The sequence below is a fragment of the Maylandia zebra genome, linkage group LG11 (genome assembly GCF_041146795.1).
Source record: "Maylandia zebra isolate NMK-2024a linkage group LG11, Mzebra_GT3a, whole genome shotgun sequence".
Taxonomy (NCBI): domain Eukaryota; kingdom Metazoa; phylum Chordata; class Actinopteri; order Cichliformes; family Cichlidae; genus Maylandia; species Maylandia zebra.
This window is the reverse complement of record NC_135177.1, coordinates 21,144,406-21,170,331: the sequence shown is the minus strand read 5'-3', so window position 1 is coordinate 21,170,331 and position 25,926 is coordinate 21,144,406. Positions and strand designations below refer to the sequence as shown.

General features: G+C 42.1%; 3 protein-coding genes across 5 annotated transcripts; 2 read left to right on the top strand and 1 right to left on the bottom strand.

Annotated features, from left to right (window-relative positions):
• Positions 1-197: 197 nt before the first annotated feature.
• rnf41l (ring finger protein 41, like) lies at positions 198-4,364 on the bottom strand. The gene is made up of 6 exons (XM_004541364.3): positions 3,960-4,364; positions 3,652-3,858; positions 3,352-3,491; positions 2,481-2,643; positions 2,275-2,395; positions 198-955 (listed from the first exon to the last, which is right to left on the bottom strand). The coding sequence occupies exons 2-6, from the start codon at positions 3,855-3,857 to the stop codon at positions 551-553; spliced, it is 1,035 nt and encodes a 344-aa protein (XP_004541421.1). The 5' UTR covers position 3,858; positions 3,960-4,364; the 3' UTR covers positions 198-550.
• A 1,267-nt stretch (positions 4,365-5,631) lies between these two features.
• rad54b (RAD54 homolog B) lies at positions 5,632-23,889 on the top strand. Of its 3 annotated transcripts, XM_004541366.2 has the most exons (16): positions 5,632-5,756; positions 6,647-6,804; positions 6,943-7,129; positions 14,578-14,790; positions 15,692-15,991; positions 16,101-16,263; positions 16,401-16,626; positions 17,065-17,151; positions 17,242-17,362; positions 17,447-17,586; positions 17,677-17,967; positions 18,084-18,247; positions 18,356-18,617; positions 19,138-19,204; positions 19,294-19,491; positions 19,584-23,889. In XM_004541366.2, exons 2-16 carry the CDS (start codon positions 6,658-6,660, stop codon positions 19,802-19,804), a joined length of 2,787 nt encoding a protein of 928 aa, XP_004541423.1. In that variant the 5' UTR covers positions 5,632-5,756; positions 6,647-6,657; the 3' UTR covers positions 19,805-23,889. The 3 variants fall into 3 exon arrangements, with proteins under 3 accessions (XP_004541423.1, XP_004541424.1, XP_076746098.1); XM_004541367.2 differs by lacking the exon at positions 5,632-5,756 and having other exon boundaries at positions 6,660-6,691; XM_076889983.1 differs by lacking the exons at positions 5,632-5,756; positions 6,647-6,804; positions 6,943-7,129 and adding an exon at positions 10,671-11,544.
• On the top strand, positions 11,538-14,275 carry LOC101478626 (fibrinogen silencer-binding protein). Its single transcript, XM_004541365.3, has 2 exons — positions 11,538-12,047; positions 12,705-14,275. Exons 1-2 carry the CDS (start codon positions 11,641-11,643, stop codon positions 13,258-13,260), a joined length of 963 nt encoding a protein of 320 aa, XP_004541422.1. The 5' UTR covers positions 11,538-11,640; the 3' UTR covers positions 13,261-14,275.
• Positions 23,890-25,926: the final 2,037 nt, after the last annotated feature.

Here is a 25,926-nt window from a genome sequence, read left to right as displayed (position 1 = left end):
CAAACCCTGAAACTGTTCGAAAAGGAGCACAAAACCAGTGGTATACAGACACGGTTGGTATTATGGGATATTATGGAAACTTGAACTATGTGGTCATGTGGGACTAACATTAATATATCTTAAACAGGTGGAATATGTGACCGTTAACCCTTAAAAGTCGAAACCATGAAATAATTGCCAGAAAATTCATATTTTTTGAAAATTCCGTTTTTATTGAACGTTCTCTCCCATTGAAAAAATGAATTCAACATATATTTTTTTAAACTTGTCTATTTTTTTACATTTCACAAAAACTCACGCTGAATCGTTATGTGGTTAACCTCAGGTGTAAAAAAAAAAATATACGTTTGGGGATTCCAACTTCTTGAAGCTCACTGACGATACACTTAAAATGACGTCAGGTGGTTCAAAAATCCAACACACAAAGAGCTGATCTTTAAGCATTAAAAACACAGCGTAGCAAAACCTTTCTTTTGTAACATGTTTTACCCAAACCCTAATTTTGTTGCTAAATAATACAAAAATAAAGATTTCATATATTGCAGCTTTTTCAGATCACTGTCACCTCCCTGCTCTTCTTTTTAATGCAGTCCAAGGTCAGACTCCGGGTCCCACCCTTGCGCCCTACCTCACCCAGCTGTGGTGATGGGGGTGGGCCTGATGCATGTGAAGCCTGGGCTGAATGCAGTGACAGACTGGAGGCATGTGAAGAAGCCTCTCTCTGTTGATGTCTGGTTGGCTCGGTGTGGAGTTCCCAGCCTGATGTCTGCACCTCTCCCTGATGCTGGTCCCTGGCTGCCTGTTCAGTGGGATTCTGGCTCCTGGTGGGCTGCAGGTCTCTGAGGACCTGTAGCAGTTCTCTTTTCTCCAGCTCTGCCTCTGCCAGCTCTTGTCTCCTCAAACGCTCTGCACCTAGCAGTGCACGCATGTCACACATCACACGGGATAGCTGACCCTGCACAGACAGGATATGACGTGAAGCAATAGAGTAGTTTTATGTGTGATGCCAATTTCAGCCAGGCTTTAGCTCCTGGACAGATGTCCTCGCATTTGACTCTAGAACAATTTAGTATACAGAGGAGTTCACGGTTAACTCAATGATTACATTGTGTATTCCAGTGAATACAAATCCAGCCCAAATCATCACCCCACCACCACCGTGCTTCTCAGTTGGTGTGACGTGTTTGTTTTGATTGTGTTTGACTTCCAAATATTCACCTCATCTGTCCAGACAACATTGTCCCAGAACTCTTTGTTCAAATGCATCTTTGCAAACTTAAGCTGTGCTGCCATGTTCTTTTTAAAGAGAAGATGCTTTCTCCTGCAACCCTTCCAAACACGCCATACTTAATTGTGCTGTCATGAACTTCAACTTTTAATAAGTTGTGGCATGTAGAGTCTGGAGGTAGTTTGGTTTTTTTTGTTTTTTTTTTACAGTTTCTCTCAGCACTGCACAGTCTGACACTGGGATATCCACTCCTGGGAAAACTGGCAACTGTCTTGAGTGTTTTCTGCTTGTAAATAATCTTCCTTGCTGTATAATCAAACAGTTTGGAAATGACCGTATAACCTTTCCCAGATTGTTAATATCATTACTGATGTTAAGCCTCATTGGCATTGTCTTAACACACATCTTAATGCTCCAAAACAGCAAACTGCCTGCTTCTTTAGAGATTGTCATGCCAGTTAAGTGCATTTGATTATCGGCACGTGGCTTCAATTCCCTCTTAAATCCTTTGTATCCAGTAAAACTGTACATACACTGCTTCTGCATTCTGGCTTAGTTTTGTTATGTGATATGTCATTTAGCTGTGTGGTTCACCTGAGGTTGTATTTATTAATTTTAGAACCTGCTACGAACCAGATTATTTTTTAAATGACCGATAAGTGTACTTTCTTTTCTTTTTTTTTTATTGTGATTTTATGGACTTAAAAAAGATCTGTAAACTGCCACCATTTATGGGCCTGAGAAGGTGTCCTGCAGTGTGAGGAATCAGATATAATTTTCAGGCCTTGCTTATTTCAAAAGGACAGTGAAAAAAACAGTTCTCACTGTTTTTAAAAAATATGGCACCCGAGCAAAAAAGTCTGAATGCTAAGATGACATTCACACAGTTCAGACTTCTAAAAGCATTTTGCCTTTAAACTTTCAGCATTTTTTAAATGATTTGCAAAACACTGCATTGTACTTTCATAGTAAATGTATCCCATGGTCACAAATCTGTGCTTTAGTACTATCTTCTGTTGCATTTATGTGGTAACAGGACATTTTACCTTGAGCTCCTCCACCTCGTTCTTCAGCTGAGACTCTTTCTGCACCATGTGTCTCCTCTGCGAGTCCAGCCGAGACTCCATCTCTCGTCTCACCTCTTCCACCTTGCACAGCATCTCCACCCTACAGTTGACATTTAATGAGACCAAGTCATGATGGTGGTGTTACCTCTGAGTTCAGGCTTAGAAGAGAGCACAGAAGAGCTTACCTGAGCATCTCCACCTCAGTGCGCAGCTCCGCTACACAGTTATGTTGTGTCTGGTCAATGGAGAGCAGCGTGTGGCCGCAACCATTAGGACACTCCCTGCTGCGAAAGCTACATTCTGACAGGTGAGCCTCCAAGCCCCGCCTCTCGACCTGCACGGGACAGCCTGAGAGGGAAAAGTCACAAGGGTGCAAAGGCCTCGCATGGAACCACCACGTTATCAGTGTATAAGACAGGCTTCTAAAGCATCTCCACAAAGATGAAATTTATTTGCAGGCACGAATTTTTCCATAAAAATCATCTGTGTGTACAAAGAGGAGATAATCTACTAACACCACCAAAAATGTACTTTGTAAACACTTTGTGTATCTAAAGTAGAGTTATTAAATCTACAATGTAGTCACAGATCACTGCAGTCACACAACAGCAGAAATTTCAGGTGATTTTAGTGACTTAAACTGCACACCGCATGCACACACACCGCATGTGATTCAACCTACCACAGTGGTAACATATGTACTCTCCACCTGCCAAACACGGGTCACAAACACATGGTGAGCACAAAAGCGCACACTTGCATGTACATGTTTCAAACAGACCTAAAAATCACTCATTAAAGAATGAATGAAAGCCGACTCTCACACAGTGCTCTCTGTGTGAGGCTTGTGGGAGCTTTCAGTCCTAAAAGTGCACCTGTTCCTGGGGTAGCCAAGACAACAACAGGGCCCACCTGTTGTTCACCCCCACAGACGTGTCACATTACAGTTGTAACATACACATCCATGAGGATTGCAGTTTGACTTTTACTGTCATAAAGACTTATAAAAACACACTGCATGAATAGTGTTTTGTCCGGTGTGATGTTGTCATGTACCTGTGTTAGCGCAGGATATGAAGGCAAATTCACACTCGTCCTCGTGTGAGTGGAGGCTCTCCAGGGAGCAGACCACCTCACACCCCTGTGCTGCATTCACACAGCGGATCTGCAGACGGTTCAGATCATTACGCATGTACCTGCAAATCAAACCAACACAGACAGAAACTCTTAGAGTGAGAAAAGCAGCATACTGTTATAACGCTACTGACTTGCATGAAAACTTATCTGCAAAACTTAAGAGTGCATGATTACGAGGAAGTGAAGCAAGGAGCACAACTGCAGGAGACGGAGACTGACCTGTACAGTGGTTTGAGGCTACCCACATCCAGTGGCAGTCTGTCCTCAGGACAGGAGTGGTGATGGACCAGCCAGGTGCTGATGCAGGAGCTGCAGTAAGCATGTTCACAGGGTGCCTGGAGGGGGCGCTCCAGCACATCTCGACATACACAGCACAGTAGACCCTCATTCACGTAACCTACAAACCTCTCCAGATCATAGCCCATCCTAATAAAAAAAGAAAAAAAAAGTTAAACAGATTAAACAACACACGGGTAAAGCAGGAAGCAGTCTTGTTTCCTCATTTGTTTCTTTTCTTTTTATCTTACCTCAGATGTCAACTTTCACTTCAACCAACTCCTACTTCCTTCTTTCTGCAGGTTTTGACTCCACTCTTTCCTCCACGGGCAACCTGCCGTCCTATCTCTGCCACATCCTCACTCTTAACACCATAAAGGTGAGGGTCTCCTCTCCTTTGAAGCCCTCCCCTACCTTTGAGAGTGCGTCTCCGTGGAGAGGTAACCCTGACAACAAGGGTTCAGGACACAGGAAGGCAGCTGTCAGACGGGACCAGATCAGATGAGAGAGACAGGCCGAATTACAGTAAAACACTGAACACCGAGTCTAAAGCAGACAAGTTCTGCAGCAGTGTTGTTGTCTAGCTATTAAAAACCTGTGTTGCTGTTGTGAAGCATTCAGAGATTACTGCTGTCCTTCAGCTGTTTTTCTCTCTCTTAATGACCCACCCTATCCTAGGTTTCTCCCTCTCTCCCTCTCCCTCTCTCTCTGAATGTGGGATTAAGATGGATTACACTCTCTCCCTCCATGATTGGATTACAGACTCAATATCAGATGGCACAAGAACGCATGATCACAAAAATCAAAGAGCACACCAAATGCCTGGACTCATCATCCTGTTCGCTTTATATCCTCTCAGTAAGACTTACAATCACACAAACAGTAATTCAAAATGACCCCGTACCAAGTAAAGCTCTCTTATGCATACAGTCCTCTGAAAAAGTATTCCCCCCTTCCTGGTTTCTTAGTTTTTTGTATATCTTCACACTTAAATCTTTCAGATCATCAAACTAATTTTAATGTTAGACAAAGATCTTCGGGATGCCAGTGTAAATAAAGTCATTTTACATCAATCTTGATGATCCTCAAGACAAAAATTTAACTTTCTGGAAGGGTTGAGTCTGGTTACCTCTGCATAAAACTAACTGCATAAAACTAAACTGCATAAAACACTTAATTAAAAAAGCATCATATCAACAGTTAAACAAGGTGGTGATAGTGTAATGGTCTGGGGCTGCTTTGCTGCTTTAGGACCTGGATGATTTGCTGTAATTGATGGGACCATAAATTCTACTGTCTACCAGAAAATCCTGAAGGAGAATGTCCAGCCATCCGTTCTTACCCCGAAGCTCAACCTCACTTGAATTATGCAGAAAGGTTTGGAGGTTTGGCTAGTTTTTTTCCCCCCTTAATAAATGTCCTGTCAGTATTATCATTTAATATCAGTATTAATAATTAATATTATTAAATGTCAATATAATTAAGTATTAGCGAAAATAACTTAATACAACTACTATATAAGTATTACTTTCAGGTACCCTCAAATTGAGTAATTTGCGGTAAATTTTGAAAAGTTGACACGTTTGCCTTAGTCTTGCAAAAAACATGTGAGGCGAGTTTACTGTGGTAGCTGTGCTAGTGAAACAAAATATTACGATTAGCAGCTTACTTAAACGGTTATACCAATATTTAGATTTCCCAAATATTCCTCCTTTCACGCTTTCACTGTGATTTAATGAAGGGATGAAGTGAGTAGTAGGTGAGCTCGATTCACAAGTTATCGATCGACCGGTTGCTGAAATTCAAGCGGGATATAAACTACATTGAATGCGACGGCTAAACTGTAGGGACAGAAGAACCAAACGTACCCTTTCGTTTTAACCACGCCCATTTGTATTGGTTCGACGAATCAGATTCTTCAAACTGTTCAGCGGGAGAAACTGAACCGCTGCTAGAGTCACTGAAGAGGAAAGACAAGACGAGTTCTGTTGCAATTGAGTTAAAGGCTGCGATGTCAGGTGTTTTCTTCTAACTTTTAGCTCGTCGGGGTATGTACAATACGTTGTCACACGTTATCTGACTTGATAATAAAGCCTAAATTAGACTTCCAACCGCGTTATTATCATCTTTATGCTAGTGTTAGCTAGCTGGCTGTGTAACAGGTTCATGTTGCTATCTAGAAATTATCGTGATATGCCGATTATTCCAGCATAAACAGGAATTGAGGACGTGAAAAAGCTAGAAAGCCATCAGAGGGATAGTGACCCCAAGGATTTATGTATGATAAAAAAGGATTGAGTGAGTTATTTTCGTCTCGATATGCACAGTTTACCCAGTGCAGAATTTACATATGCAAATAATCCAAGTTTTCAATTTTTTGCTATTAATAGGGACAAATCATTAGCTAGATGTGTTCATATAATGCTAAAGGACTGTGACATTAAAAGGAATAGTGTTGGAGTTGGATTTGTTTTGAGCGGACGAGATAGTTTTTGCTACATGCCTCACGAAGTTATTAAAGTGAGTACCTTTGAGGAAGATATTTTTGTTTTCTTTTCCCCCCCTGATTTTAAACCACTCAAAGGATATTAAACCGTCTGTAATAAGCGGTAATCATGCAGTAACGCCTTAAGGCAAGTCCAGGTGTTTGTTGGGATTTTGTGTCAACCAAATGTTACTGTATTTGTATTTTATTAATCTGCTTGTAGGATCAAGGTTCTTTATTCATCACATGTATAGTTATACAAGTATAACACACAGTGAAATGTAACCTGACACGCTCCTCGACTTGTGCAAAGGGGGGACATTATATATAATATATACATTAGGTAATGTACAGTAGTAGCATGTATGCAGCAAGCAGGTGAATTCTGTACATTAAGTGAATTAAATAAGAATAGACAATCTGACTATTGTATCGGTTGCTTTTTGTCTTTAGGAAAAAGAAAGATGCGGCGCTCTGGAGCTCCCAGCAAGCTCTTGGGTAATGCAGTGAAAAAGTCTCGATTTGTGCCACCTGGTGCATGTACTTCACTTTCTGTGGCTCAATCCAAGCCTTTGACCCCCAAACTTGGTTCAGGCAATGCACTGGATAAAGTAATTTTTTTTCTCAACATTTTTCCTACAGTATTAAACCCTCAGTATTTATAATTCTAATTTGATTATTTTCCATTATTTTTTTAATCACACTTCCTCATATTAAGAATTCTCTTTTGTCCGTACCTCATTTCGCAGATCCAGAGAAGCCTTGCAACACCAGGTGCAAGTAAGACAGAGTTTAACGTCCAGCCTGAAGCTGCCCCAGCCTTGTCAAAGGTTCTGGCTCGTGTTCTCAGTGCAACTGAGAGTAAGGAAAATGAGGCTGAGACAAAGCATCAGAACCCTGGATTAGGAGCCTCTGCTGAAGACTATAAACCAGCAGGTAAAAAACAAACAGCCATGTAAAGCCTTGCCTTTTTCTTGCCCCATCTTCTCACTTCTTATGCCCAATTTAATAATCATAGCAGCAATATGAAAACTTACAAATGTCAGTTGATTCCTGGAGGGAGATTCTCATAGTTTCAGCAATGTATGTCAGGGAATGTGCAAAGACAAATATGGGGACAAATACGTTTGCCTCATATGAGAGAGAGAGGAAAAAAAGACCACAACAAAGAGTGGAAGGCCAGGAAGGAAAGGAGTCTGATGAATCAGATGGACATAACATTGCTCATGATGACTTTTATATTTCTTTTAATTAAACGTAGTTATTTTTTTAATCACACCCACAAATAGTGAAGGGTTGATGGTGTGATCACTGAGTTATTGCTACAACTTAGAGGTAGAGTTTCAGATAGGATTCTTCTTGTACCATGATTTAAGTATTCCAGCTGTGCCTCCCACCATTTTTCTTGACCGTGAAGAGTATACCTGCGTGTCTTTGCTTAAAGTTAATCCAGCAAGCATTCCCCTCTCCTTGAGGAGACAAGGAGATGCAACGTTTGAAAATGAGAAAAGCTTCAAGATTTCCACCAGAAAACAAAATCATGGTTCCATTACAAGCTGTTATTTAAGATGGATAGCTCTTAAACCAAACAAGACTTCCAATTAGTTTTTAATTAAATGCAGGTGAGATTAAAAGCTAAACCAATTAACCCTGTGTGTTACAATGACAAAGACAGTGCAAGCCTCAGCATGCAGCATACCTGATGCCTCATTAGGTTTAGGTAGTTTAGTCATGAAGATTCTACTGAAACAGCCGTTTCTGTTTCATTAGCGCTCAAGTGACCAAGCTGTGGGCTCTGTTATATTTTATACATTAATATTTTTTAATGGGACTATTATTGTTTTTGATAATTGTACTTTATTTATGACAAATATTCTAAAATGTCGTTAATTATGGTTTTCAATCGTTTTTAGCCTCAAGGCGTCTGGAGCAATAAATCTATGCAAGATTTCATTTTGCTTTATTGCTAATCATTTTTTTTTGCATATTTGTCACACTTACATGTTTGACATCATCAAATACATTTTAATATTAGAAAAAGACAACCCAAGCAAATACAAAATGAAGTGGGGTTTTTTTTTAAATGATGATTTTATTCATTAAGGGGGAAAAGCTGTCTAAACCTACCTGATGCTGTGTGAAAAAAGTAATTGCCCTTGAACTTAATAACTGCTTGTGCCATCCTTGGCAGCAAGAACTGCGATCAAGTGTTTGCGATAAGTAGCAATGAGTCTTTAACATCACTATGGAGGAATTTTGGCCCACTCTTCTTTGCAGAATTACTTTAGTTCAGCCACATTGGAGGGTTTTCCAGCATGAGTGGCTTGTTTAAGGTCATGTCAAAGCCTCTCAAACACATTTAAATCCAGACTTTGACTAGGACACTCCAAAACCGTCTTCTTCTTCTTCTTCTTTTTTCTTTTCTTTTTTAAGCCATTTTGAGTTGGTGTGTTTTGGATCAATTTCCTGCTGCAGAACCTGAGCTTAAGCTTCAGGACTCAAAAAGATGGCTGGACATTCTCCTTCAGGATTTTCTGATAAAGAGCAGAATTCATGGTTCAATTGCAGCAAATTGTCCACGTCCACGTAGACATCAGAGTACTGTACGACCACTTTTGACTGTTCGTACGATGCTCTTTTTATGTAATGCTGTGTTACGTCAGATGTAACAGGATTCAAACCTTCCAGAAGGCTCAACTTTTGTGTTGTCAGTCCACAGAATATTTTCCCAAAAGTCTCGAGGATCATCAAGATGTTTTTCTTTGGCAAATGTGAGACGAGCCTTTGTGATCTCTCTGGTCAGCAGTACTTTTCTCCTTGAACTCTCCTATGGATGCCTTCTCTTTGTTATTGTTGAATCATAAACTCTGACCTTAACTGAGGTGAGTGAGGCCTGCAATTCTTTAGATGCTGTTCTGGGTTCTTTCGTGACCTGCTGGATGACTCGTCGATGCACTCTTTGAGTAATTTTGGTAGACCAGTCATTCCTGGGAAGGTTCACCGCTGTTCAGTTTTCTTCATTTGTGGCATTTGTGGTTCACTGGAACCCAAAGCCAAAGCCTGACTGACAGTTGTGAGTCAGTGACTTTGTTTCTCAGCTGTTTCTTTAGATCGTGGCATGATGTGTTGCTTTATCTTTGAACCTACTTCACTTTGTCAGACTGGTTTTAGTAACTCAGCAGGTCTGGCATTAATCAGACTCGGGTGTAGACAGAGAAACGGAACTTAACTTTCTAAAAATTGTGGTTAATCAATTCATTTATGATTTTACAAAGGTGGCAGTTAATTTTTCATGTAGGCTCGGATAACTTTCCCCCCTTAATACATTATAATTTAAAAATTACTTTTTGAATTTACTCAGGTTATTTTTGTCTAATATTTAAATTTGTTTGATGATCTGAAACATGTAAATGTGACAAATATGCAAAAGATGAGGAAGGGGGACAGACGTTGTCACACTGCTGGCAATTTTTTTTTTGCCTCAGGCAAAAAGCATCATGTATATTAATGTGTACATACAGAACAATACTGATTCTGTTGTCTTTTTAAAAGAAAGATAGAGATGATACAAACACTGTCACCTTGAACACAAAGCTCTGCTGTATATTTACTTGAGCCACACCATCTACTTTGCATTCACAGCCACCTGCAGTCCATATCAGTACAAAAGAAGAAATATTAAATAATAAATAAACAACACAAAAATGTGCAGTGACTAGAACACAAACCGGAAAATCCTCCAGGATTTCTATAAACAACATAATTATAATAATATACAAGATAATATATCGTGTTTCTAAATCCTTTAAACCCTGAACCATAAAATAACTTTCCAACTTTTTGAAAATGTAGCGTACAATGACCCTTCTGACAAAAAAAAAAAAAAATAGTAATTTGATATATGAGATTAAATTTGTATCATATTTGCAACATCGGGCATTTTGCTTTTTATTTTTTGTAATTTATTCCTTAAAAATGTGTCGTGCAATCTATTTTGGGGTTTTTTGGGCTACATTTGTATAATCGGTTAATCGATACACAGCATTAAAGGCAGGGACGTTACTAATTACAAATATTTGGCTTGAGGTTGTCGGTCCTAAATGGATCATTCAGGACCTGAAGCTTTTTCATGTTTGCTGTGTAAAATAAGGTATGGCTGGTCCCAAAAGAGAGTTTACAGCTACTGGCCTGTCCATGTAATTTATAACACTGCAGAGCCAGTGTTATAAATTACATGGACATCATCATCATCGTCATCACCACCACATTAGCGATTATTCCTCATAATGTGCCCTACACGTACCAACCACTGCTGTTTAAATTCGCTGTTATATTGCAAAGTCTAACTCGAGCAAACCCCGCGCAGAAACTTCAAGCAGACACTATAATGAGATATAACGTTTATATAAATAGCATTCCGCTCTGTCTAATAATAACACGCACACAGGATAGATGTTAAACCGGGCGGGCGAAGGCTGAGTGACAGCAGGTCCAGCATTATGCAAATTAGCGGCCAGATTCGGACTGTGCTCGGGATCAGCGTCTCCTTCTCCTCCCCTTCCTCCTGTCGGAGCAGCCAGTGCTTCTGTTTTACTTCCTGAGACCGCGCGGCGCGAGCACGCTTTCCTGGAGCTGTTTTTGCACGCGCCCCACACACGTATTTAATCAACGGAGTCGCCGCGTGCGCTGCGGAGCTGGCGTTCCCCGTCTGCATTCATTCTACACTGAAGCACGGCCAGAAGCGCGGGTTCCACGGACATGCGCAGCGCGCTCACAGACCCCTCCCCCCCGGTTCAGTTAGTTAAGCCGGCGCTGATTCAAAGCATCACTCATTTTAGGACGTTAGACATGTGACACTTTAACACCTTACAGTGTGCTGTTTGCAAACTGTTGTGGCACATGTGCAGAGGGCAGTGTCCCTCTGCAGCACTCCCTTTGTCACACTGTAGAGCCGGTGTATCTCTGCTGTGCTCTGTGCTGTGCTCGGTTTGGGGTTTAGAGAGACCGAGCTGTAAGTAGGTCGGGCTGGGCTTAAGCGGCTTAGCTACGTCAGCCTAAGCTGGGAGGAATTCATCCAAAGCCCTCCGCGGTAGGCGGGGGCCTAAACGAGGCTGGCCTAGTTAAGCCTGATTCTTATTGTGTGCAGCACAGCCTGTTTTTGTTGTGCAACGTAGCTGAGAGGGAGTCCAGGAGTAGTGTGAGAATCCATGCACTTGTTAGACATAGCCTATGTTTGATTTGGAGAGGAAGAAGACGAAGGGGGGAAATGTGACATGTCTCTGAGTTAGACCAGTGTTGGTGTGTCACCGTGGACCAGGAGAAGAGAGCGGCGGGGACTGAAAAAAAGACAGGTGGGAAGAGAGAGAAGCCCACACCACTGAGTGTGGTTACTAAAGGGTGACAGCCATAGGCCAGACTTGGTCTGCGTGAGCCCAGTATGCTAGAAGATGGCATCCAGCTCTGTGTTTTTGTCCAGTATGGTGGGTAAAGCCCGCTCCTCCAACTTCACCCTCTCTGAGAAGCTGGACCTGTTGAAGCTGGTCCGGCCTCACATCCGAATCCTGGAGGAGCACACCAACAAGCACGCGGTCATCGTGGACAAGAACAAGTGCTGGGACACTGTTGCTGAACAGTACAATGCCCTGGGAGGAGACAGACCCCATCGCACAGCTCAGGGCCTCCGGACCCTCTACAAGAGACTGAAGGAGTCAGCCAAGCAGGAAGTGATGCAGAGGAGACACGCCCAGCCAGAGTACAGAGCAAGCATCTCCGAGCCAACCAGGAGAATTATGGAGATGATCCCTCACCTGTTTCACCACGTGCCCATCCACGAAAAGGACCAGGCGCTGCGCAGGTACGGTTGCACTTATGAGAACACATACACACACAAAGATAAAGGATAACACAAGTCACATGAGAGTTTTGGACATACCGAGGGAGAGGAGGGGCTGCCGTTCATGCTCCCAAACCCAATCAGATTACTCACTGAACACTGTCAGGCTCAAGAGGACATACTGCATGACCTGCCATCATTTACTGGCGGCTCATCAGTACATTTGGAAAATACATAGGTCTGGTTTTCACATTGATAATTCTATCAGAAACTTGGCTCCAAAACAATTATTTATCTTGTGTTCTCAGCACTACAAAAAGTAAGACACTGCTAAATATCCTCATGCTGGATTAAGAGAGTACGCAGAGGAGAAAAATACACTGAATAATTCAGATTAAAAGGCAGTCATCACAGTTAGAAATCCTAGTGATGAATAAGAGTGGGATCAAAAACGCTTCACACGTGTGAGGTTGTAACCACCAAGACTTGTTGCCAAATCCTTTAATTTCCTTTCACTCCCTTTAATGTTCCCTGATCATTCACCTAATTCTTTGATTGATTTACCTACCTGCAGAGGTTTCAACACACTTCACATAAACAAGATATAGTAAATGCTGCTTAAGCACTCCAGGCTCACTTATTTATTTATTTTTTTAATCCTGTTTTTCCCATTTGTAGATTAATATACAGCAAGCACAACTCTCCTATCGAACATCCTGGCAGCAGCTCATCTCTGGCTGGACTTCAGGATTACTCTGCATCTGTCCCAAGTATCCCCCATGAGGTGGTCCAGCTGGACGCTGAACAGGATGTAAAGCCACCGCCAGACCTTCCCATCCTCCCAGCGCACACAGGACCACGGCTGGAAGGAGGCCAGGAGCGAGAGGGAGAGCAGGACTTGGGCAGCATCCATGATTATGAAGCGTCGTTATCTCCAGCTCCTTCCTCTGTTAACATCCCTCTCTCCACCTCGCCGCTGCCCTTACGCCATGAGCTCTACCCCAACGACATCTACCCTCACCACGAGCCGGACAGGTTTCGGCCTCTGCAACTGGCCAAAGAGGAGCACGAGCTGGTGCTGGCCAATCACAGGAAGGTGGCCCTGTACCTGGAGGAGAAGAGAGAGGGGCTGAAGAGGAAGCAGGAACTGGAGGAGGAACTGCTGCGAGCCAAGATCAAAGTGGAGAAACTGAAGGCAACCCGACTGAGACACGGACTGCCCATTTCTCTATAACAAGTATCAACATGCACTTCTGTGGTCACTGTGAGAAAGGGAGGGGCTCTGAGTAGTACAGTTTTTAAAAAAAAGAAAAAGGAAAAAAAGTGCTTTGGAGCAGTCACTAATTTTGTTTTATTTTGGTTGTGTGAGATCAGTTTCAGGACTTGACTTTCTTTTGGAAACATAGTGCCTCGTATACACACAGATAACCTGTTTACGTCCTGCAGGATAATTAGGATAATAACGCCTGCTGCCATCCGTCTTTGTGCTTGTCTGTGTTAAAAATGCATCATCGTGTCCATGAGTACCAAAAGTGGGGACAAACATCTATGTAATAAAACAAAGCTCACATCAGTAACACTGTGACAGGCCAATATGTATAAAAGTCCAAATTTTGGAAGGGAATATTTGTAGTATTGACTGATAATGTACCTCAGTGGTGCTCTTCCTGCCTACACCTACCACCAGTCTCTAATTACAGGAGTGCCAGCAAGGCATTAATGATCTTTATTGTCTAAGATTGTTGGAAAAATATGAATGTAAGAGTTAAAGCACTTGATGTCAGTGTGAGCGACGTGTTGTTATCTCTGTGTAAAGAACATTTCCACCCATTCTGGCATCTGTAGAAATCCACTTTCCACTAGAGGTTTTGGTTATCAAAACAATTTTTATAGCCGCTTTTATTCATTCTGTAGACTTCGTACAAAAACCATTCATGTCGCCACAAGAAAGCACTCCAGTAGCAAATTTTAGAGATACCAGGACTGAAGCACAAGGTAAACTTTTGAAGGCCTTAATCTGTTATTGGGATAACAAAAATGTTCGAGTGAGTAATTCTCGCTGGTTGCTGAACTGTTGACCGGCTGCGCGAACAAAAGAAGGGAGGGGCCCTGATGGTTTTTGGTGTTACTGCTATTTATTGTGAGTTCAACATTGATTGTATTGTACTGTTGTTATACAAGTGTTGCCCATTTCTCTTACTGTTTGTCTATGCGTTCACGTGTTTGTATTAAAAAGAAGATCCATTTTCCTCTGGTCCTCTGTTTATTTCCAAGTCACGTGTTCCACTTTTATAGGAAATCATCTTTAATCCGTCTTGTAGAAGCTGATGAAAGATCATAAGGTGACCGCATCTGCTGACATTTGCATTGTTTCACGGTGCTAACTGTTTGAGCCTTGTACATGTTGTATTTTGTTTCCATGATAGGTGGAGCCAACAATGGCGTGTAGAAGCCTTTATGCTGAAAAGCTTGATGCGACAGTGACCTCTGCTGGTCAATTTCCCGTGTACATCTGGTGGATCTGACTTTGTTTTATGTCTTTGTGTTACAGGAGTGAATGATGGCCCTCCTGGGTCTCCCCAAACCCCTCAGCCTCCTGCAGGCTCAGACTCTGGCTGCAGTCAGGACGGGGCGCGTTACTTCAGTGTGGTGTGGTGTAAGGCCAGCAAGAAGAAACATAAGCGCTGGGAGGGAGACGCAGTGCTGGTGACAAGAGGACGCACAGTCACTCTTAAAGATATGGAGGGGAAGGATATCGGAAAGGGTAAGACGGACACCAACATCAAATTTTAATTCGTCACCTGTATAGTTGTTGCTTGTATTTAAAATGACAACTGCCCAATTTTAATATAATACTATATACAAAAAGCCTTGAGATAGCCTGCATTTCTTTATATTTGGCTTCCAAGGAGCTAGACTTGTAGTTCTCCAGGCTTTCTCGAGGACTTTCAAAGTTTTTCTTTGAACTTCAGCTACTTTTTCACTCATTTTCACTGCAGTCTTGTAAATGCAGATCTATGAATCATTCAAGCAATAAAAAGGCACCTAATTCGAAGGATGAGCCAGTGTTACATAACAAACAACTTGGCAAAGACAAGTACTTTATCATTAGCAGCTTGTCAGAAAAATACATAATTTCTTTACATTTCTTTTGTCTAATCTAACAAGAATATCAAAGGTGACAGAGTGTGAAAGGCATAAAATGTGATTTTTGCACCAAAAAAACTCCATTTACACATTTCAGTAAATTGCTGAACCTATTTATTTCACATTTTCCTTGCAAAATATAAAGAAATTAAGACTGACTTAAGACTCAATGAAAGCAAAGTAATCAGTACTGTAATTAAAATTATTTACCTGACATTTAATTTACTCAAGATCAAATATAAAAATAACAGGAAAATACCCAGGCTTCTGTCAAGGTATTATTGCCTCTTTGCCTTAGTTGTGCATAGTCAGCCCCAGAGGCCTGTTTTTGGATCATGAAACACTGGAAAATAGTTAAATACTCAAATCTTAAATAAAATTCTACAAGCATACTTTTTACACTTAACTGAAGCTTACTGCATTAAACATTAAAATATGCTAAAGGGCTAAGTAGGTCAATACTAGTTGATTTCTCCTACTACACGTGATCCTGACAAGTGTGCATATCTGAACTGTAGGTAGTGGCTACAAGGTGTCGGAGCTGGCCTCGCTTTCCGAGGGAGAGACTCTCATGATTGGTGGGAAAGAGGTGGAGGTGATGGGAGTCATTTCTGCTGAGGACTTTGCCAAGGGGCGCTGTTTTCAGGAGGTCCAAACAGAGCGAGTGGAGTTAAACACAAAGTCTGCTCCACCACCCTCCTGCCGCTTGGCATTCAAACCTTTTTGCCCTCCAACAATGGTGGGCGGAGCGGGCCACAGAGAAACAAAACCAGAGGAGGAACAAACTCGCAGACCTCGCCATGACCCCCTCGCTCCAGGTGTGTGGATAAAGTTGGAGTTTGATGATGCATTAAGTTATTACCTACATAAATTGGCAAAAAATATATTTATAATGTATTTTAATAATATTATTTCATATCGTTTTAGGTGCACTGGTGATGCCTCGCCCTTCCGCCAACCACCAGTGGTTAAATAACAAGTCAGGGCTTCCTATGGTCGATGTTGTGCTTGACCCACACCTGACCACACACCTGCGACCGCACCAGAGGGATGGCCTGCTCTTCCTCTACGAGTGTGTCATGGGCATGAGGTGACAGTGCTGTTTGGCTATCATGAAATGCTGTGCAAAAAACCTCTTAATTAATCTGTTGTAGCGCCACACAAAAAACAAAACAAAACAAAACGGAGCCACTGGTTTGATGTTGTGCTTATGTGTCTGTGCTTCAGAGCTGCAGGTTGCTACGGTGCGATCCTGGCCGACGAAATGGGTCTGGGAAAGACTCTCCAGAGCGTGGCGCTGTCTTGGACGTTGCTGAAGCAGGGACCTTATGGTGGGAGGCCAGTTGCTAAGCGTGTGCTTGTGGTTACACCTGGCAGCCTGGTACAGAACTGGGCCGCAGAATTCAACAAGTGGCTGGGCCGTGAGAGGATCAGTGTTTTCACTGTGGATCAGGTTATTCTGTTTTATAATTACAAGTCCTTGGTTCAGTTAATCATGAAACAACATGATTTTATTTGGAAAGCGAATGTGAACTCACTGCTTTAGTGCATATGTATATAACCTGTTATCCATTCTGTATTAAAGTGCATACAGCAACAAGTCACACTGCTTAAAACTCAGAAGGAACCCACATGCTCTTAGTTACATGTCTGTGGTTTTAAAAAAAATCCATCCATTTTATTATAAGCTTTCTATTTTATTCTATTGCAATAATTCTTCTCTCTTATTCAATAACTTAATTATGTTACTCCATTTTTATTGCCGGCTTTTCTTGATTTAATATCTTTTTTGTAAATAATTAAAATGAGAACAAGTATCTGAATGAATCATCTACTTTAATCTGGAGTTTATTAAGTAATTCCATTTTTTTCTTCATTGAAATGTATTTAGGACCACAGGATAGAGCAGTTTGTTTTGTCCCCACTGCACACCGTTCTTGTGATAAGCTATGAAATGCTGCTGCGCTGCCTGGAGCAGGTATGTTCTCCCGATGTCTCATAGCGTGCTTTTTCCAACGAAGCTGTTTGATCTTTGTACTCTTATCTTGTAATTTCCTTCTGTTTTCAGGTCCAGAAAGTTGATTTTGGTCTTATAATCTGTGATGAGGGTCACAGATTAAAGAATAGCAACATCAAAACATCATCAGCCCTCAGCAGCCTCAAGTGTAATCGCAGAGTCATACTTACAGGTGAAAGCGATAAGGGAGTTTCTGAATGGCAGCTACAACTGCTTGCAGATGTTTTATAACAGACTGTTTTTTGTGCTTTTGAAGGCACTCCAGTTCAAAACGACCTGCAGGAGTTCTACGCCATCATTGAGTTTGTGAACCCTGGGATTCTGGGCTCATCGACTGCTTATAGAAAAGTATACGAGGAACCAATCCTGCGCTCCAGACAGCCCTCATGCACAGAGGTAATCCCATCTCCTTTCTCTTTCCTGTGCAGTTGTTATAAAAATGTTATCTGGTGTTAAACCTGATCTTACATCTTCCACTGCCAACAGGAGGAGAGAGTTTTGGGAGAGGAGCGAGCGACCGAGCTCTCTCGTCTGACTGGCATGTTCATCTTGAGGCGGACGCAGGAAATCATCAACCGCTACCTGCCTCCTCGCCTCGACTGGACGTTGTTTTGCGAGCCGTCCCCTCTGCAACGAGAGCTGTACAAGCACCTCCTCTGCCACAGAGTCTTCAGGGCCTGCCTTCAGGGCTCCACTCAAACCCACACACATCTGGCTTGCATCACCGCACTGAAAAAGCTCTGTAATCACCCCGGACTGCTCCACGTCACTGTTAAGGTTAATTTTTTTATGAGCTGGCTGGGGGGACAGAAACCTGTGATCATAGTGGAAACTATAAATATATAATCGTGAATCCCAGTCCTAACCATGAACATGGGTTGTTCTGTTGGTAGGAGAGGACAGATGCTGGCTCTGTGGAGAGTTCATTATATGAGGGGCTGGCAGATCTCTTCCCAGAATCCTATTCTTCAGGAGGATTCACCATGGCTGACTCTGGAAAACTGCTGGTTCTTACGGACCTGCTTGCCGCCATTAGACAGCTGAGCTCTTCAGACAGGTGTGTTTTTGTGTGACGCTAAGATGCTATTGATTGTTTGGATCATCTGGATTTTTTTTAAACTTTATTTATCAAGCGTCACATTTGATAGTAGGTGTGCTCCTGCAGGGTGGTCGTAGTGTCAAACTACACTCGGACACTAGACTTGCTCCAGGACCTGTGTGTACACATGGGCTACACCTTCTGTCGGCTGGACGGACATACCCCCACGAACCAGAGGCAGCGACTGGTCGACAGTTTCAACAGTCCCTATTCTCAGAACTTCCTGTTTCTGCTGAGCTCTAAAGCAGGTGGGGTTGGGCTTAATCTCATTGGCGCTTCCCACCTGGTGCTATACGACATCGACTGGAACCCTGCCAACGACATTCAGGTAAAATACAAACAGTAATAGTCTGAAAAGGTAGAAAAACTCAAATGTTGGGGTTGTTTGAAGTTTAAAAGTGCCTTTGGTTTTATTGGTATCCATCGTGAGCTGTATGTAAAAGATGGACATGGTAACCATGACACAGAAATATTAAAAAACAACAGAAGTGGGGGAAAAAACCCCACGATGAAAATAAAAAAAGAACACGATGGAAATGACAGGAACCAAAACATGTGAAGGATTTCACTAAGACACACTTAAAAGAAACTGAAAATTATCAGTGTTGTTATCAGGGAGAAAAAGATCAAATAGGTATTAAAAAAATAGGCATTTCTAATATGGAAATCTGTGAGAACTGATTTCCTTTGACACACTTTGGCCCAATATTTATGGCCCGGAGGTCGTTGCTTAGGGGAGATGAATTGAATCGAACAAGTGTGAAGCTGCCCTTGTGTACGAGTACATGCAAATCCAGCAGAGGGCACTGAATACGTGTGTGTTATCCTCCTCCCTCTTCTCTGTCCAGGCCATGGCTCGGGTGTGGAGAGATGGACAGAAGAAGACTGTGCACATCTACCGTCTTCTCACTGCAGGCAAGAACACGTAAATACAAATTCCGAACAAAAAAAAAAAAAAGTGCACCATATCAACAGTGTTTTAAAGTTTTGTTTCTTTCTCTCAGGCACCATTGAGGAGCGTATATTTCAGCGACAGGTGTCCAAACAGGGACTCTCTGGAACCGTGGTTGACATGGGGAAAGGGGCAGAGCACACGAGTTTCTCCACCAGTGACCTGCGAGATCTTTTCAGCCTGACGGAGACGCCCTGCCTGACTCATGACCTGCTGAACTGTGGCTGCGGCATGGATGGCACACTCAGCGGTAGGCTCACATACACGCCACACATGCTGACACCAGAGCACGAAAAGACTGAAAATCATGCCTCCTCACATCTTTGCGGTCTTCATTTTCAGCTATCACAGAGGAGGAGGAGCTGGTTTCCGAACGGCCCTGCCAGCTCGGTCGTCAAGGTGACCGTAAGGGGGCGACACAGAAGCATCTCAGCATGTCCGAGCTCATGCAGTGGAGACATTTCTCCGGTGACACACACTCCTTCTCTGACCCCTACCTCGATCATGCGCGAAACAACATCACTTTCGCCTTCCAGACCACCATCTCTCACGCAACCCAGTAAACAACCAACTCGCGTGACGCACACTCGCATAGCTTTCTGCACAAACCTCTTCAGGTCCTCTGGACTTTGTCAGCCTCGATTTGACGTATGAATAACGCTCCACCACTGCTGCACGTTACGCTATTTCCAGTAGTTTTAAAACCGCTTTGCTCATGAGATTCTGTATTGCCCTAAAATATTCACCTTTTGTTTATTTATGCAAAATAATTCACTGTATAATTCTATAAAATAAGCATAAATGATTAAGAAATGTTTAACATTTGTCAGCGTTTGAAAAGTTCTTGCTGGTGGAAGAGGCGCATATAAAATACAGATTTATATCATGGGTACGGCCATTCAACAGACATTTCTATCCAAGGGAATATTTATTATGTCATTGGTAGGATTTATGTTTCTGTGGGGTGCCCAGTGAATGGAGAGAATGTATTTACATTCAAAAGAATTTGTTTACAGCAGTTTGCTTAGTGAGAATGAGCCCCCACCCCCCACCCACCCATCCCAATGGGAAGGGCAAAGCATCTCTGGCCTCCACTGTCGTGCTTTAATGTCAGAATTTGTTATGCAATGACCACACACGTTACTGTGGAGTGAGCAAATCTGCTGGGCTGTCGATGTGGGCCATACTGCAGTCTGTTCAGTCTATTATTTTGGATGACACTGGTCTGTTCATGCTCTACAACACATAGCTGCCGCGTGGGAGTTACAGCATGTAGTTTCTGCGTGTGAGTGTGCACACCCAGAATTCACATATGATTTGAGTCTCGGTCTGTCAGATTGACTGTGCTCTAGTATACAATGCATTTCCATGCAGTGCAATTATCATTTATTCGAGGATCACCACTGTGCGTGATTGTTAAGCAACTTTGTTGTATAATAAATGGGTCTCTGGGATGATAACTTTTTTGTATGCATATGACAGTTGGACGATTACGCACACACCTGCTGTTATTCTGTGGACACAATGGGAATTGAAACACAACACTTCCTGTGCCAGGATTCGGCCTCATATGAACGTTGCATGTTGTGCAATATATTAAATATGTCATTTTGCTATCAAATGTAGGCCCTCCGGAAGCTCATCAGTTTAGGATGTAGAAATCACAAAGAGAAGTGCAAGTATATGAAAGAAAACAGCAAAATGAACCTGCCTAAGTAAATGTGTGGATGCTAATTGAGATGTGCAGGTACTCGATAACTGACTGGTGTTGGGAATACAATTTATAGATAATTGGCTTCTACATACAGAGCCAAGATGTACACAGATATGTGGTGTTATACATTATTGTTTTAGTATGCTAGTGCTCCTCAGAAACTTTCATATATTTTATTTTCAATAAACGTGAGGTGAATATTTCAGTGTTAGTATAGCCAGTTTTGAACGCCAGAGATCGGAGCGCCAGGACTTTCACCTGGGACTGCCATCTGATCTACTAAGCACTGAACCCACATCACTTTTTTGGGCTAAGGCCTAGCCACCAGGACCTCGCGACACGGGGCAGTCGCTGGAGAGATTATCTCATCTGGCTGGCTTGGAAACATCTTGTTGTCCTCCTGGAGGAGGTGGCATATTGGATGTTGTCAGAACCTTGAGGCGACAGGTTTGATTTGGGGCTAAATAAATAAAATTGAATCACCCATTAAAAAAAGATTCAAAGATTTATTTATTTTTATTGTTAGTGCTCTATGTGTACAGGAAATACCGGAGAACTGAATAGTTCCTGAGACCTTTTTTTTTTTTTTTTTTTTTTTTTTTAAAAAGAGATTAACAGGAATGTCCAGCTTCTGAAAGGTATAATTATTTATAAGCTTACTTCTTGGTTGGAGCTCCTTTACCACAAATTACTGTGTCAGTGTGTTGTAACATGGAGGTGATCAGCTTGTTGGACTGCTGAGGCGTCACTGAAGCCCAGGCTGCTTTTACAGCAGTTTACAGATCATCTGTATTTCTGAGTCGGATATTTTTCATCATAGATCAGCAGTCAGCAGATGGAAGCATTAATTCTCTGAATCTAAAGTTTCCTGGTTAAATGCTTCACTGACTTTGGATTTGGTAAAACACAGAGGAGCAACCACTGCAAACATCAGCAGATGACCCACTGAATCACCAAACTGCACTGGATTGTGTCCCTCTCCACAGTTCTTCCAGACCTTGATTTCAAAATGAAATGCAAAGTTTACTTACCTCGGATCATTGAGCAACAGTGACGTAAAACTGTCTGGTTCAGGAGTGGTTGGATATTAGGAATATGACAGCCACAGCTCCTTTCCTGAAGACATCTGTGCTGATGGTGCTCCAGCACATGCCTCAGTCAGTCTTAGTGAGCCTCTCCCAAGTTCTTGAATTAACTTTTCTTAACAATCCTCTCAAGGTCACCATCACCCAGGTTGCTTTTTGCACTTTTTCCCTTCCAATGAACTTTCCAACAACAGGCTTCGCTGCAGCATCCTGAACAGTGACTTTGTGCGACTTACCCTCTGGGTGGAGAACCGTCTAGATCTTAATCTGGACAGTTCTCAAATCTGCAGTTTTCCCACATGATTGTAGCTGCATGTACTGAATTAGGCTGAAGAATACCTACATACAGTATTTATACTGTTTAAATAGTAATTTATAATAAAATATGAAACGCAACACTCTTGACTTACAATACTGGATTTCTGATTTCCGTGAGCTATCTGATTGTTTTCTGCTTCCTCTGTATTATTGTAAGGTCTTTACCTTACAACCTAAAGCACCTTGAGGCTGATTACTCCTGCTCTTCTGATTAGTTTTAGTCCTTTTAGTAGGTGAATAATAGAACCAAGTTAAAAAAGAATTCTACTGATATGTGTAATATTCCCCAACTTAGTTCAAGCACCATTAAACAAAATTTCAGGGTAATCTGCCTGAAAACTTGGTAACCTCGTAAAGTAAGGACAGCATCTTCACCACAATTGAAAGTCCCTGAGTTCAGACATTAAAAAAAAAAAAAAAAGAGAGAGACCTTAGACAGAAACCAGTGGTGGCTTAGCAACTGTCACCAAGCAACTTACTACGGGTCCTGCTGCAGCTTGGCTTTGCTGATGTAAGATGCTGTTTGTTGTTTCAGAGTAATTGTATTTTGCGTCGCATCTCCTCGCTATTGTTATCGGACACGTGCCGGACTGAAGAGTGTCACTCTTCCAAACAGGATATTGATCCTAATCAGGTCTTTGAGGCCATGTGCTGGTGGGTGCGTGAGGTGGAATTTGTCTGTCTCTCTCTTCCTCTCTCTCTCTCTCTGTAAAGCTCTTACTGGCTGCCGCTGGCTGAACCTCCAATCCCCCTTTTAAGCCGAGTTCCAGCTCGACGATTTAAAGGGTGAATGACTTTCCGCCGCTGGAGGGGGAGGAAGGGACACGGTGGTTTTGATGAAGACAGATTGGGCACTTAGTCCTTGTGATCCCAGGACCTGAGTGGAAGATCTAACTACACTGTCACAGCTGGATAGCCAAACCTCTGATGTAACCCCCACTGAGGTTGCATTTCCCATATTTCATTCATTAATAGTCAAGGTGTCTCTGACGTCAAAGCTGGATAAATGTTTCAGAAATATTCCGACGCTTGTGCATCAGCATGGACACTAGATGCCATCTGTGCTTCTTATTTAGGATTCAGGATGTGAACTCGATGCTTGGTGGCTCCTCTGTGGACGCACTTGAGCTTGAGCAGATTTATGTGGTTGCTACCTAGCAAAGAATTAACAGCTTACATTGTTGAAAAGCAGACTGCCCTTCTGAAACAAATGTTCACCATCAGTTAGCTGGAATCCAATCCAATGGACAATATTGATCAACCTACTTATTCTCTGATTTTCTGTGGTGCTCCTTTTGTTATTGTTCCTGTACTGTTCTCTGTATAACTTTACAGGATTAGAAATAAAAGGCATAAAATATTAGTTTAAAATCTTTAAACTAATGTCTTTAAATTTAAATCACAGACAATTTTTTGTGTTAGTCCTTTTAAAATTTAAATATGTATTCTTGCAGCAACTGCATAAGCAGAAAAGCCAGTTAATGTTAAATTGGTTTATAAAATGCATAAAGCTTGAGATCCACATATTTAAGATTGTGCGCCTCCATCTGGTTTCTCTTTATCTCGCTACTTAACAGCTTACACACAGATGTGATTATCCCTCAAACCTGAAGATAATATTCTTTGTCTACATCACAACACTTTTGTGGGTAGCATGAGGTTTGGGAGATGTTGCTCCAGGAAGGGGTTGGGTTCGAATCCAAGGCGGGTCTTTTGTGTGGAGAGTTTGCATGTTCTCTCCAGGCCTGTGTGGGTTTTCTCCAGGTACTCTGTCATCCCCTCACAGTACAAAGACATAAATCAGATAAGGTTAATTAATTGGTGAATTAACTGCAGGTATAAATGTGAGCGTGAATTGTTGTCTGTGTTTATGTGTATTAGTCCTCCAACTGAAGGTCGAACTGTCCCAGAGTCTTCCCCGCTTCTCGCCCTGTTACAGCTGGGATGGACTCCATCCTCCCCTTGAGCCTGAAGTGGAGAAGCAGAAGAAACAGATATTTTGGCACATTTATGCATCCCTTCTATCTCCTGTTGATGACAATTATTGTGCCGAGGAACGATTTCACACACAACATCACAGATTGACAAACAGTAAATGCAGTACATGCCGCCTGACTTGTACAGGTTAATAATATTGTCAGATTAAAACCAGTTGACACATCTAGACAACAACAAAAACTCAATTCAACTTCAGTGTAAATTCCCAAAAGCAAATATTAAAGCTAAAACTGTTTCCTGGTCTTTTATGCGCAACTGGTTTCTCCTCAGCCTCCACCAGCATTTACATTTCATTTCAACTTTGACTGAATCTCCCAGTTTTCCAGGCTGCTCCTTATTTTAAGGTGCACGTCCATCTTCTAATTTCAGGTACATGACCAACTATCATTACTATACTTCCTCCAAGAGACATTCTCCCCAAGTGTAGTATTTGTCTTTAAATTGTCTGCTGCATCACGTTTTACACCAAAATGAACCATCAGATCAGACTGGGATTAAGCCGGGGTTGAACTGGGCAGCTTCCGTGTATGAGCAGCACCTTCATCAAAATCTGTTTTGTATTAGGCGATAGGAAAAAAAAAAATAGGTCACTTCTCACTCTCTCACCATCAACATCACCCTGCCAATCTGCAGCCCGCCAAAGTGTAACCCTTCCCTCAATCCCCTCCTCCTGACCCTGGGCCTGCTCCAGCACTTAACAAGGATTTAATGTTTCCCAGTCATCTGTCAAGCAGATCAGAGCTATAATGCAGAGCAGCAGGTCCCGCAGATGAGAGCGCAGCCCGTCAGTCCCGAAAGTCTGGAAAAACAACAGTCGGGGGTGGGCTGCATAATCCAACAATTACTGTAATAACCCTCAGTCGCTCAATCCCTCACTCAAAAAGTGCTTTTCCTAATGAGAATCTCATGTTTGCGAGTTGAATGCAGTTTACAAGTTGAATGCAGTCTCTCTGGACATTTGCATATGTTGTTAGAGAGGTCATTCATAAAATACTACTTTTTACAATCCGTTGGCAGTATGCTGCTGCCAGCTGATCTCAGGGCAGCTTTTATTTAGACATTTCTGGCAGAAAGAGGATTCTCTGACAGAAAACAGAAAATATCACCGTACGATGATAATGAGGGTGTTTGACATGATAGTTATCAGTTTCTTAACCCAGCGACTGCTGAATTGCAGCTAATAAATCTATGTAGCCAGGGTGTGTTGATTCTGTGATATAAAACTCCGTTATCAGGTGCAGCCACTCCTTTTCCTTCAAAGCTTGTTCAGCGTCTGGTGCAGCCACATTCACTGTAGTATTAGTGCTAATTAGATGGAACAAATCTCTGTTTTTGTCTTGCATGTGCTGATAAAATGTAGTGAATTAATAATTAGTTAAATATTTTTTGAAATATTGCACAGCTTTTGATATGTGATTAACCTAACCAGGAAGTTTAGTAAATTAAAATAAACCCATTAAATGCTACTTCTTAATGTTTGATATTTATTAGCTGCTTTATGCCATGTTAAAGGTCTGTATTGGGGAAAAACTAGGATTTGGGAATAAATCGCGCTCCCTTTGTTTGTTCC

Excerpts from the sequence above, each read along its gene's own strand:
- rnf41l (XM_004541364.3), bottom strand. The coding sequence starts at position 3,857 with ATGGGCTATGATCTGGAGAGGTTTGTAGGTTACGTGAATGAGGGTCTA. Across the intron at positions 2,396-2,480 it reads ACTGAGGTGGAGATGCTCAG|GGTGGAGATGCTGTGCAAGG; the intron begins GTAAGCTCTTCT and ends TGTCAACTGTAG. Across the intron at positions 956-2,274 it reads ACGAGGTGGAGGAGCTCAAG|GGTCAGCTATCCCGTGTGAT; the intron begins GTAAAATGTCCT and ends CTGTCTGTGCAG.
- rad54b (XM_004541366.2), top strand. The coding sequence starts at position 6,658 with ATGCGGCGCTCTGGAGCTCCCAGCAAGCTCTTGGGTAATGCAGTGAAA. Across the intron at positions 17,587-17,676 it reads GACAGCCCTCATGCACAGAG|GAGGAGAGAGTTTTGGGAGA; the intron begins GTAATCCCATCT and ends CACTGCCAACAG. Across the intron at positions 19,492-19,583 it reads CATGGATGGCACACTCAGCG|CTATCACAGAGGAGGAGGAG; the intron begins GTAGGCTCACAT and ends CTTCATTTTCAG.
- LOC101478626 (XM_004541365.3), top strand. The coding sequence starts at position 11,641 with ATGGCATCCAGCTCTGTGTTTTTGTCCAGTATGGTGGGTAAAGCCCGC. Across the intron at positions 12,048-12,704 it reads AAGGACCAGGCGCTGCGCAG|ATTAATATACAGCAAGCACA; the intron begins GTACGGTTGCAC and ends TCCCATTTGTAG.